At 32.3% G+C, this 13,343-nt stretch overlaps 1 protein-coding gene across 1 annotated transcript; it reads right to left on the minus strand.

Annotated features, from left to right (window-relative positions):
• Nucleotides 1–774: 774 nt before the first annotated feature.
• Nucleotides 775–7,361, minus strand: LOC108916110 (equilibrative nucleoside transporter 3-like; the record flags this gene model as incomplete). Its single annotated transcript, XM_023456678.1, has 6 exons — nucleotides 7,274–7,361; nucleotides 5,095–5,252; nucleotides 4,250–4,496; nucleotides 2,714–2,764; nucleotides 1,135–1,607; nucleotides 775–967 (listed from the first exon to the last, which is right to left on the minus strand). Coding segments are annotated over exons 1-6 (1,168 nt in total), but the record flags the coding sequence as incomplete, so codon positions are not given.
• Nucleotides 7,362–13,343: the final 5,982 nt, after the last annotated feature.

Genomic DNA, 13,343 nt, shown 5'->3' on the forward strand with positions numbered 1-13,343 from the left:
ACTAAAGTTTACATAAACTGTTTTGCTTATTTTTACCAGATAAATGTCCCTTTAATGTGCAGACCCTGTATCGCTAATGGCGGTTTTCCACTAAACAGACAGTTGAGTTTATGTCCTGTTTGTGTTTTCTAGAACCTGAAAAACAAAAGCAAAACTGAAACAAAACCAAAACTCTTGTTTCCATCAAGCGGGCTACATTTTGTTCGAGTTTTGTTTTTGTTTTCGGTCCTTTTCCACTGGTTGTCGCGAAGAAGTCAGAATACATTTTTCCAATAACCAATGAACATGTTTAGAGAAGATTTTTTATTCTTAGTTATGGCTGGTTTATACTGAAGTCCTTGGAAAAAAAGTATATGTATATATGTACGGTTGAAGTGGTTACTTGGTTAGTTAGTTAGGTTGTATACTAGCCAAGTAAACACCTTAACCGTACACATATATATTTTTTAATAGCTATAATTCATTAATGATTAAAGTATTGTTTTTGGGAAGAAGAAAACGCCAACATAGATATTGGGTTGGATCACTTAAATAGAAAACACAACAGGACCGTTTCCACTAAACAGACTTGAGTTTCAAAACACGTCGAAACCTTTTGATGTGACCGCATTCGAGCGGGACCCGAAAAACAAAACTCCAACTGTCGCAAAATACACCAGTCTTCAAAAAGTTTTGTTTTATTCGACACAAGTTTGTGTTTTGTTTTTGTTTTGTCCGTTTAGTGGAAAACCGCCTTTACGCAATGAGAAAATCTGTCATTGAAACAATTCTTACCATTCCAAGAGCTCCCTTGACCGTAATATTCCGAAACCACCAAAGAAGCGATTGACGGATGGGTGGGCACAAAAGCCAAAGCACTTGCCGTCACGATTACTAGACTAGACCAAATCCTAGTCGACACCTCCATCAGCTCTGGTACTTTTATAATATCCCTCTTAGTGTCTTCCACGCTGTTATCTATATGGTACTGGTAGTAACAGACATTTTTGCNAGCGGGACCCGAAAAACAAAACTCCAACTGTCGCAAAACACGCCAGTCTTCAAAAAGTTTGCGAAAAGTTACAGTTTTGTTTTATTCGACACAAGTTTGTGTTTTGTTTTTGTTTTGTCCGTTTAGTGGAAAACCGCCTTTACGTAATGAGAAAATCTGTCATTGAAACAATTCTTACCATTCCAAGAGCTCCCTTGACCGTAATATTCCGAAACCACCAAAGAAGCGATTGACGGATGGGTGGGCACAAAAGCCAAAGCACTTGCCGTCACGATTACTAGACTAGACCAAATCCTAGTCGACACCTCCATCAGCTCTGGTACTTTTATAATATCCCTCTTAGTGTCTTCCACGCTGTTATCTATATGGTACTGGTAGTAACAGACATTTTTGCTGACGTAAAAGAGGACCAGAGTTGCTGTTGTTAAGATGCTTCCCAGCGTGAAGTAAATGAGAGCGGAAGCCTCGGAAGAAGTTCCTATGGCCAATGAGAGGACCTGGAGAGCTGAACTGAAGATTCCTCCTACCCCTTGACCGATGAGGAACGTTTTCATGTACCCCGCGGGAAATTTCGATAAGAGCACGAAGGAACTTACCTGAAATAAGGCGAGTATCCCTAAAATTAAGTTAGAGTTAATCTGAAATTTTGCCTAAATACTAAATTTCGAAAGTTCAAATTTTCGTTAACTGTAAAATTGTATATAACGCTCGTCAAAATTAGTAAAATGAAGTATCAAGTTCCAAAATTGCAGGCAGTAGTCATAAACAAATCAAACCACAATATTTACTATTTCTTAATGCGATAAAATAATTTTTGTATTCTCTTTAAGGAAATTGTAATGTACTGTTCATTTCGCGTAGTGTTCCGATATTTCTGTCTTAACGTCGTGTATAAAAAAAAATTGAAGCTGCAACTTCTCGAAATCTTGTTGTCAGTTTGTCATTCAAACCTCGTCGAAACCCTTTCGGATCTAGTGCTGTGATTGTCGTGGATAATACGTCTTACCATAGTTGACAAATAGAAAAATTGCCAACATCTGCATGGAGAAAAGAAAAAATCAGTGGAAAATATATTATATATATATAGACGCCATGCTAAAGATAGATTTATTAGCACAAAAAGGGAAAGCCAAAGACAGAATGTGTAGTAGATAAAGTGGCTAAAGCTCACAATGTTACACTTTTTCCATTGCCACCATATGTGGCACGAAATAACTTTAAATTAGAAGATAATAGAAGTACTTCTGCATAAAGAACAATGAACGTGGGACCTCGACACAAGAGTTGAAGTTATTATATGATAGCGTTAGTGACAGTGATCGTGATAACTACAACAAAAATTAGTGATGCTTGTGATGGTTCTAGTGTTTTATCGGTGGTACATTTGTCAGTGGTGTTTGTACTTTTAGTTGCTTTACTTACATTTCCTATCAGTGATACCAAAGTGAGTGCAAATTCCTAGGGATAATCTAGTTTCTAATAAAATCTACATATCTGTTTGTTGTTCTATATTAAATGATTTTTGGAAGCTTCCAAACTGATACGTCCATGGAATCGCATTCCCCGCACATCTTAACCCACATACAGATCTATAGGTTGAATGAGCCACTGCCTGCTATTTTGGAAATGTAGTATAAGTAATTTAAAGGTTTCTCATTTTACTTTAATTTTATGTTAGTTTTAACTAATAAGTAATGTTTTGAATATATCATGAGTCCTTACCATTCATTATTGCCAAAATCGTCATCGTCAACGCAAAGAATAGTACTTGCCCTAAACATTAGATAAAAATAGAAAAAAAAATATTTTTAGATCTTATAAGAAGTAACAAAGATCAAGACACAATAATACAGGGTATTTCTGAAATAAGTGTGTATCTTGAAAAGGGCGATAGAGGGCATGAAAATTAGTAACTTTTATTAAGCAATTGATAGTCTAAAACACTACATTTTAAATTGAAAAAAATTCACATAAAGGTTTAAACAAATTTAAAGGCGGGCTTTGATATCGCAATTACCGCGCGCCGCAGTGCGAAAGCGCTGATACGATTTTGACGGTTTAAATTTTGTGTTCGAAAATGCTGATATTTTATTCAAATCCCGTTTGTGCTAATGAACATGCTAACAAACGACGGTCAAAATTAGACCCAATACATGCAAATGGCGGACAATAGACGTTGCGTATACATTTTGTTTCATACCCCCTCAAACAAAAATTCCAGAAGGTTCTGAGGGTTGCTTATGGTATGCAGCATAATAAAACTCCGTTCTGAACGATAAAATACATAGAAGTATTTTTATTGAAAACGAAGTTTGTGAGAAAAAAGTGTGGTCGAGGCAAGCGTTCGCTGGATAGTCGTCTTGGTGTGTAGTCGCTCGCAGGTATAAGTATCTAGTCCTTAGCGCCAATCTGCGTAGTCCTCCTCCGGGAACCATATCCCGCGTTCCACATTGTTTCTTGTCGTTTGCAACGATTAGACCGTCCGGCGTCAGGCTGGCACTCTTGACGTAAGATTTAAAATGTCACTTGCGGACATATGTAGTATGTACCCACAGTTCGTACCCGGACTTCGTGCTGGCCAGCGTATCCACCTTTCCGGAAACCTGATATGTATAAATTCACAAACTGCACGAGAAACGTGGGGAGGAACACAATCATGCATAAAGAACATTGGGGCATGGACTTGTAAAGGGATGTCTTCCAATAAATTCGGTAAAGCGTTTGTTAAAAATTCTAAATATGCAGCACCATTTAAACATGCAGGTAACACTATCGGACCGAGTAATTTGTCACCAATAACACCACATTCACTGAAAACCCGAGAACCGAGATCTCTGTACAACTTGAGGATTTGCATCACACCAATAATGATTGATTGTCGTCTAGTAAAACATTCATCCGTAAAAAGCACCTTCCTTGTAAAATCCGGATCTTGTGTGATGTAGGCCGTACACGTGCACAAGATGCACAGGGTCGGCTTACATTTATGGTAAATTTTCTTAATGAATTTTCTCGAAAACGGAAGCGTTTAGACCATCAGTTGCTTAATAAAAGTTGCTCATTTTCGTGGCCTCTATAACCCTTTTCAAGAAACGCGCTTGTTTCAGAAACAACCTGTATACCTACAAGGTTGATCATAAAAAATTCGATATCTAGAGGTATCGGTCCCCTCATTTTCGTTTAACGTGTAGGTAAATATAAAGTATTAATGTATCGTTTAAAAAAAAAACTGAATGATTTAACGTATACCATACTCACATGAGTCCGTATTTATTTTTATCAGCACCGTTGATAAAATAAAACTGCTAGCCAAAACAAACAGGGACGCGAGCACTCTCGTCCTAGCTCTTATTTTGTATCCAAATATCGTCGATAGCATCAGACATATTATCGTAGGCACCGATTGGGCAATCGTCGACCCGGAAGCAAAATACGACTGAAGCTGAGATCTGTCGTTCGGATCAATGGTTTCTGCTGATGTGTTCCTGAACTTGTACATCCAATACTAAAAAACGATAATCAATAACTGAAGCCGTAATCACAACAATGAATAAAAAATAAAAGTAATTGATAAGTAGATGAATGATTGTGGCAAGTGTTTGTAAATAACTACATTAAATATAAACAATCAAAAAATGAAAGAAAATGTATATAATTAATCACAGGTTTGTTTCCGCAGAGAATCCCTGATAGTTTGAAAACTATTTGCAATGCGCATGGTCGAGAATTGGTGCTGCGCGAATACTGTTCCTTCTGTTAGCTACTTCCTAACCTCATTTCATTTTTGAATGATTTGTTTGTCAGTTTTAAAAAAGGTAACACTACAATAATGACCCTACTGCACAAGTAATTATAAAATAAAACTGCATTGGTACGTTTTTCAATGCAATATAGTTTATAGCTTTTATTTATAAAATTTAACATTTAACATTTTGCTTCTGTTCTTTATTTTTCACTAAATTTACTTGTACGCATGCGTCGAACTGGTGGTTTGATGATAGTCAGCTAACTGTCATCAAACCGTTTGAGATTGGTTTCAAATTCTGCAAGACCAACGAATTATCAGTTTTGAGACTGAGTGAACAAACCTATAGAGTACTTACGTCATTAGCAGTTACAAAAAATGATATTGGCAGTAGATGCATTATACCAAACAACAAAAATAGTAAATGGACCATGTAAAATGCGTCGTTTGGTGGAGGTTTCATACTGCTTAGCTTCTTTGTCTGATTCTCCATTGCACTTGTATCTAAAGATGACCCTGCAATAACATTAGTTGTTGTATTAACTATACATTCAATTCAAAATTAATAGTTGTAATATGAAGATAAAAACTATCTCAATTGTCTCTTATATACAGGGTGTATCATGAAGAGGACCCAGTAGGATTACCTCAAAAAGTAGTCAAAATTGAAATCTGAAAATTTGTATAGAGGGATTTATCAAAAAGATCAAGTTCAATGAAAATAGTGTCAACTTTCTCGCACTTCCGGTTATAACGGAAGACATCATCAACTCTGTTATTTCAAATGGAACACCCTATATATTTTTGCATTTTTTAATTCTACGGTAAATTCTAGACTAATTTCATATAAAGTACTATAGGCCAAAATGTGACAGTTTCCAAGTTATTATCAATTTTCAAAAAAATTGAGGATGCAAGTGATTTTGGAAAACAGAATAACTCCAACATTTAGCTTTATTTATTAATGAAATTTGGCGTGGATAATTCAAAAGCAATGAAATTCAACCAGTTTATGTCAAATTTGCAAGAATTCATACAGAGTGTTTAAGAACATGTGGCCAATATTGTGACGTTAAAGTTGAATTCGCTCAAATATTCCAAATGGTACACCCTGCATATTATTACATTAATCGATGCACAATTAAATTTACTTTAAAATGAAATTGGAAATTATTGATTTCAACACAGAAAAAGCTACGGTGGATTTGATGCATTAAAGAATTGAACAACTTATCCAAAAAAATTTGGGAATAGATGCGACATGAGAAATGGAGTTAATAACGTAAAAAAAAATTTGTAAAATCCTTATAGTTTCCGAGAAAAAAATTATTGAAGTTGGACAACTGTAGTCACTAGCGTCATTCGCAATACGCGTGGAGAGCAATGTGACTCCTAATACTGAAATCCGTCGTTGCGGTAGTTTTTACCTGTTATCTGTGGTGTTTACAACAGTTTTTATTAGTTAGTGTCAAAAATGGTTTGCGTGTATAGCAACTCAGAGTTAATGGATATCGTTTTAATTTATGGTGAAGCAAGACAGCATTTGTATTATGGTGAAGTATTTGTGTTATGGTGAAGCAAGACATCATTTGTGTTAGTTCGTAGAAAGTTAGTAAGGCGGACCCAAATGTGTTTACATGTTAGTGGATAAATTTTTGAACAATTGTTGTTGTAATATTGTATGTCAAATGATTTTATTATTTAAAAACACAAATTAATTTTATTAATAATTAATAAAGGCAAAAGCATTTGAATTTGCCGATATAAAATAGGTGCTATAAAATTCTATTTACTTCTTTCCTTGCGAAAGTTTTTGTCCGTTTTTATCACACCGCCATGCCGGTCGCATTGTGCGGGGTCAGGTTTTACAGTGAACCAGTTTCCAGTGCCGTGCAAAAGTGTATTTTTAAATCAATTTCGAACTTTTTTGGATAAGTTCTGAATCACCCTGTATATAAAATAAATGTAAGTGATGACAAAAATATTTTCTTGGAGAAATTTCTAATGACAGCAGATCACTTGACTATAATTATTGGGTAACCAAAGCAAAAACTTTATCATGTACGACTTGATTGTTTTATATATTTTTAAAATATTAAACTTTTTAGCTTTAATTAAATTTATTCAATATTTGAGCGCATAAAAAACGTCATAAGTACTGCGGTTATTAAGTGCTTTACCAGTTTCGGACATTTCCTCAACCAGTAAAGAACACTTACTGAACTTAATACTTAATATACTATTACATACCTTCGAATTTAACGCAAAATTTTTAAGTCTTCAACAAAAACTATGTTTCTAAAAATATTAACTATTCCAACAAATGCTAATCATCGTAATATATGTAGCACTGTGGTATTCAGATGGAAAATCTAGCCTTATCAAGTTATTACGTGGATTACACCATTAGATTGAAAGGTATTAACATACTTAAAAAACCTATTATCTAGAGAGAACAAATGACAATTATTTTAAACTAGCATTAAAATGACGAAACATATGTATTGTTCTCGCAAAGAAATTTTTTGGTCACTTACTTTTTTCCAAGGCAAAATACTGATACGCCTCTTTTGAATTCTCCATTATAAAAACGCACAAATTAATACTAGGTACTGCTTAAATGAGTAAGTCAATGACAATTTTCTTTCGACTTCAAGAAATGTTATCATGATTATTCTACCATTACAGTAAACTTAAAATGTATAGGGTGGCTAAGTAAACGATATCTTAGTTTTAGGAAAAATGATGTAAATATAAATCATAATTAATATGCTTATATATAGTGATGTACTTAGTTGCTACGTAATATGTTTTGAATATATTTCAACTTAATAGAAGCTCGTGATAATTTCGAAGTAACCCAAACTTTGTTTTGCAACAAAAATAGCTCATTAAACAAATTGCGAATGTTATACAGACTTAAAAAACATTAATGTACCTTCAAGTGTCATATTCAACTCAGCGAACTCCGTTATAAATAGCCAAAGGTATTCTAATCATCTACGAATACTCCTTTTTTCATCACTACACTTGTAAACAAAATGACAAGATATACAATGCGACTGAGGTTTTCTATATTTGGGACATTGCCAGGCACAATATTTCAGTGATCTAATTTTATATCACACACCAAAACGCACCGTTTTTTTTTTAAATTGAACATATTTAATCATTAATCTAACTGACCTAATTCATTGACCTACCTTAATAATGAATTGTTAATAGTCATCCTTACACGAATTTGTTCGATAGAAGAACCTTTACCAACGTATTGAAACTTTTACTACATCGAAACAATGTAATGGGGGGGCCATCGTTATACAGGAAGAACGTCGTTATATTACAATTAAATAGAAAAAGTTAATTTATATGGTCGAAAATCTTGTTGAGATCAAAACAGATGTTTGAAAAATAAGACCGGATTTGATTACGGCTTTTTTATTTCACTGGGTTGAAGACTGTGTCCATAATTAGCCGTAAATCTCTGCCTGAGGAAATAAGAATGAAATACGAAGTAAAATCTATTAAATAAAAGGTTTGTTCAGAAAATAACTGAACATTTTGATTTAGGCGCTAATGGAGATAGATAGTGATATGTGGTTGGCAGCATTGCGTTGCGCATTACTTCCTTTGTAACCACATGTCCTTGGATTGTTGATGTCTCATTTAGTTTTCGCGATATTGTTATTTGAAAGCAACGTGTTTTAAGATTTAGTGACAATTTTTGAAACGTGCGATTTTCTGGAACAATGTTGCAACGTAAAATTTTGCATTGATCTTTACGGCTACGACATAGAGATAGAAGTTCAATAATCATAATGGATTTGCAAATGATCTCCACGTCTACCAACCCCCCGTCGCCCCCTTGAAGGAGATAAAGCCAATATTGTATAAAATTAATGATAAAGTTTAAAAAATAAAGTTCGATTATTTTTTGAACAGGCCTCATATATTTAGATTTAGTAACATTTTTAATGTTTTTATAGATGCTTTAATAACAGACAATTGAGTTTATTTTTTTGTGTTTGACTCTTGTTTTATTTCTAATATGCTGTTATATAGCTAAATGTTTTAATTATAAAAATTATTGACAGTTTCGTTTTGATGCTGGAGATATTGTGAATACGGGCGAGACTTTGAGCTTGATAGGTTCATTCGAAGTGAACTATAGAGGACGCGAGTTATTTTTAGGCCTCCCGTGATATACTGGTTTATATTTGTTGTGGCTATCAAAGCTTTATCAAGCAAAACCCTGATATGGTTGAACACAAACACAAATGGATTTAAACTGTAGTCGGATAACAAATAATTCTTCAATCTGAGATTGGAGCAGAATAATACAGTTCGTATGTTTAACTAGGCACATAATTAAAATATGACAATTTGTAAGAATACGCTTATAAAGAATATTTAATGTTGTGTTTGTTTAACGACGAAAATTATCAACAATACGAAATGCATATATAAAAAGCTTTGAAACAAGGAGGTTTGATAGCTTCGTGAATTTACTAAACCATTTTTTTTATCTATTTATCAAAGCCAACATTTTTTTTAAATTTATTATCTACATAGTTAACGTATTTAAATAATACTGACTTTATGTTTTTACTCATGTTGAGACGAAAAATTAAAAAATAAATAAATACTGCAGTGTTTTGAGTATTTTTATGCGAAAGTTAAAATTTCCTCATTGCTTCGTTGATAACAAAATAATATGAATATGTCGAATTCGTCGTTTTCTTTAAAACAGTAAATTTGCAAAATTAATCTAGATTCAATAATACATGAAAAAAAAACCTTGAACCTTGAACAAAATTAAAAAATTACAACCAAAATAAAATGTGGAGTAATATCTATACAGGGCGTAAGGTTTTAAGGGGGGGTTAGGGGTAATAATACATGTTTCCCTGAATATGAATCTGAAATTCTTTTTTGTTTAATCAAATAAATAGTTAGTTTTTGCGCCTTAATACTTACATTTTCCAAAAATATCGAAAGAAATAATGTAAGCGCGCTCATAACGCCCTGTATATTTATGTATATTTATCGTAATTACCTGAATAATAAATAAATTATCGTAAAAAAAGTGAAATAAAAAAACTACTTTCTCTTCTTAAGGAAGCAAAACGGTACTAAGGTAAGTTGATTTAAATCTCATTATTTTCATTCAAGGAAGCTAGCCTTGAATTATGGCCCATTTTTTGTAAACAATCTGAATAGTAATAGTTCTCTCTTAACAATCTTAATAGTAATAGTTTGAATTTTCTTCTCTTTTGAAATAAATTATTTTATAAAAATAAGTTCCCATTACATATTTTCAAATGTCAGGTACTTTTTACATAGTCAATTTAAATATTAAACTGATTAGTTTGGTTTTGTATTACTAAAAATAGAGACAAGACAATGTGGGCAAATTCTCAAAAAACTATTGGCGTCATTGTTTAGTGGAAAAATCTAAGCTTAAAGTCCCTAGTTTGACTGTACCTCAAATAATTGTTCTCATTAGCCTTAAAATAGCGCTTTGACATAGATATATCAATTTGTTATTTATATAATTAAAATATAATTAAAATTTATTTGCTTAATTTAACCACACGTAACAAAGAATTTGTCCAAACTGGCGCGTGGTTTTTTATCAATTTAAAAAATTTAGTTAAGTCCCTAGATTGATAAAGTACCGCGATCACCCGCCATTTTGGTACAAGTTAACTATTACCAACCTTGACATAGGTATATGATTGATATTCAATATATTTTTAAATGAAATACATATGTCTAAGGGAAATACTTAAACTTTTATTAGTGAGCAATTTTACTGTATATTTGAAAATAATTTAAAATTTTAATTCGNGTTAATACTCAAAACGTACCCTTAAGACTTGCATTAATTTTTTACAACACTTTAAACCAAGAATTTTCAAACATGACTATTTCCGAAGCACGTGTCGTTGGTGTAACGGATTTTATTTAGAGCACTGCTCTTAGTGACTAAAGGGCAGCGGCGTCAATAGAAGTGTAAGCCCCGCCCATTTTGCGACAATTCTTTGTCGTTTAGTTTTTAATTGAATTGAAGTGGTAACATTATTATAAATACACGACGGAGTGTTCCGAAAAACATTATCTACATTTGCTAAAAAATTCAAAAAAATATTCTACTTTAAACGACATTTCTGAAATTCGCCGCAAAATGGCGGCACCAATCAAAATGCTGCGACAACTTTGTCGTCACTGATGTCCTTTATATTAATTAAAACTTGGTTTTTGATTGCTTTGAATAAATATTATACTTACCTACATAGTCACTGTAGTATTATAAACTTCCTTTCTATTGATGTTAAATTACTTGTTATTTATGTAAATGTAATTTTACTGGTAACATTTCATGTAATTTACAAATTAGCTTGTAATTTATGTAATTTATGACATTTAAATTTTACGACATTTTAAAGTGTACTCAGCTTGTTTAGCTTCTCAGTACTCAGCTTCTATAAAACTAGTCCTGCAATTCATTGATTAAAAAATAATATTTGTCGATTTTTATGCAAAAAATTAAAAGCTATTAGAGCTTGTATAATCCTGGTCCTCATCCTCACTACCACCATACTCTTCAGAATGAATGCTAATATTGCTTAAATAAAAAAAAGGTTATAAAACCTTAAATGTCAAAATTGAAATTGGCGCGATATTTAAAATTAAGTGTAAATTAACATTAATTACAGTAAATTACGTAATTTACGTAAGTTACAAAAATTACATAAATTACATCCGTTATCTCGCGGTGCGTAATATTACGGTAATTTTACAGTAATTTATGTAAGTAATAATTTGTCATTTTACCATTTACATCACTATATCCCTTTCTCTTCAAAGTATTTGAAAATGTAGTTTATTTTTAAGAATAGATGTGGTAGTACAAGTTTTTGGGTAATAGAACTGATATCGTTTAAATACCGCATTTAAACAATGATAAAAAATTGGAATATACAATAAAAAAAATTTGAAATCAAATAAAACCGTAGAAAATAGAATATAAGTAGGTAGGTACTTATATTATATATACTGTGTATAAATATTGCCAAATTTATTGTCAAATATCGTGTTGAAAAGATGTTATTACTTAAGTTACATGATCAGCAACAAATTCTGAAAATATTACTGTCTAAGTTAACTAAGTTTAAGTGCAAAATTAATTCCTGACATAACAATCAATATGCCACGAATTGATACCACAGGCAATATATCTGAGCGATAAGCTATATTGTCTGTGGTTGAAAGCAGAGTTGAATCAGAGACAATATAGCTTATTATAGCTCAACTATACTGACTGTGATATATATATTCATACGCTGACTAGATAAAACAAATAAAGCGAGAGAGAAGTAGATTAAAATTTCGCATCGCATCTGTATCACAGACAAAATAGCTACTACGCGCTACTTATATCACTTATATCACAGACAAAATAGTTTCCTACGTACATACGTATTGATATAAAAATATATAGAGCATTATATATGTGAGTATTCGTGAACCCTTTGCGATGATTTCTCGTCTTAACCTTAAAAAATAGCAACAGACATATTTTATCCAGTATTAAAGAGGGATTACAAAATATACATAATAGAAATGAAATTTCCGTCTAAAAATAGTTAGTGGAATTACGTCTTCTATTTCTTTTACACTAAGTACTTTTGAAACACACTGTACAGAGTGATTCACTATATTTTGAGCCCCCCTTTAACTTTTTTGCTTTAAGAGTTATAAAAAAAATGTGAAATACAAAAGCTGCATGATCGATTGATTTTTTATGAGTTTGTCAAAAATGATGGTTGAAAAACAATTGAAGTCCAAACAAAATGGCCGCTGATGCAAACTTAATTTAAATAGAACACCCTGTATATTTGTACATATTTGGATAGAACGTTCCCTGCGGAGCATAGTCATATAAGGTTTGTTGGGCCCATCTCTAACAATAAGCGAGATACTATTAAAAAACGAAAAGAAGGTATTTTATTAAGAAAATAATACATACATCTTGTAATTGTTAGACCTCTTTCAGGCATTTCTGCCTTTTTTCTATTTATGTAAGGATTTACAGATTTAATTATAATATATTTTGACAAATCAATTGCTCATGCACAATGTTATATGGTAGGTTGTGACACGTAGTAATGTCATGAACACTTTGTTATTGATTGACAGTTTGTAGTATTTAATTAAAATAGGTTACACAGAAGTAGAAAATTGAAATATTATTTGGAATTAAAATATAGAGTATGGGAAAGAACTTTATTTCAATTTTCTACTTCTCTATAACCCATTTTAATTAAATAATAATACAAACTGTCAAACAATAGCAATGTTGTCATAACATCACCTGTCACTGTCATGGCCTACCATATAACATTGTCCACGAGTAAATAGGCCTCTCACGGCCTAATTAGTGATATTTAGTTAAAATACCTATACGCATTTTGAACCTTATCCATGTCCGATATAACAAAATATCCAAATCTGTAAATCCTTACGTAATTGGAAAAAAGGTAGAAATGCCTGAAAGAGGTCTAACAATTACAAGATGTCTTATTTATTTAATAAAAAAACCTT

Source organism: Anoplophora glabripennis, unplaced genomic scaffold (assembly GCF_000390285.2).
Source record: "Anoplophora glabripennis isolate ALB-LARVAE unplaced genomic scaffold, Agla_2.0 scaffold2246, whole genome shotgun sequence".
NCBI lineage: Eukaryota > Metazoa > Arthropoda > Insecta > Coleoptera > Cerambycidae > Anoplophora > Anoplophora glabripennis.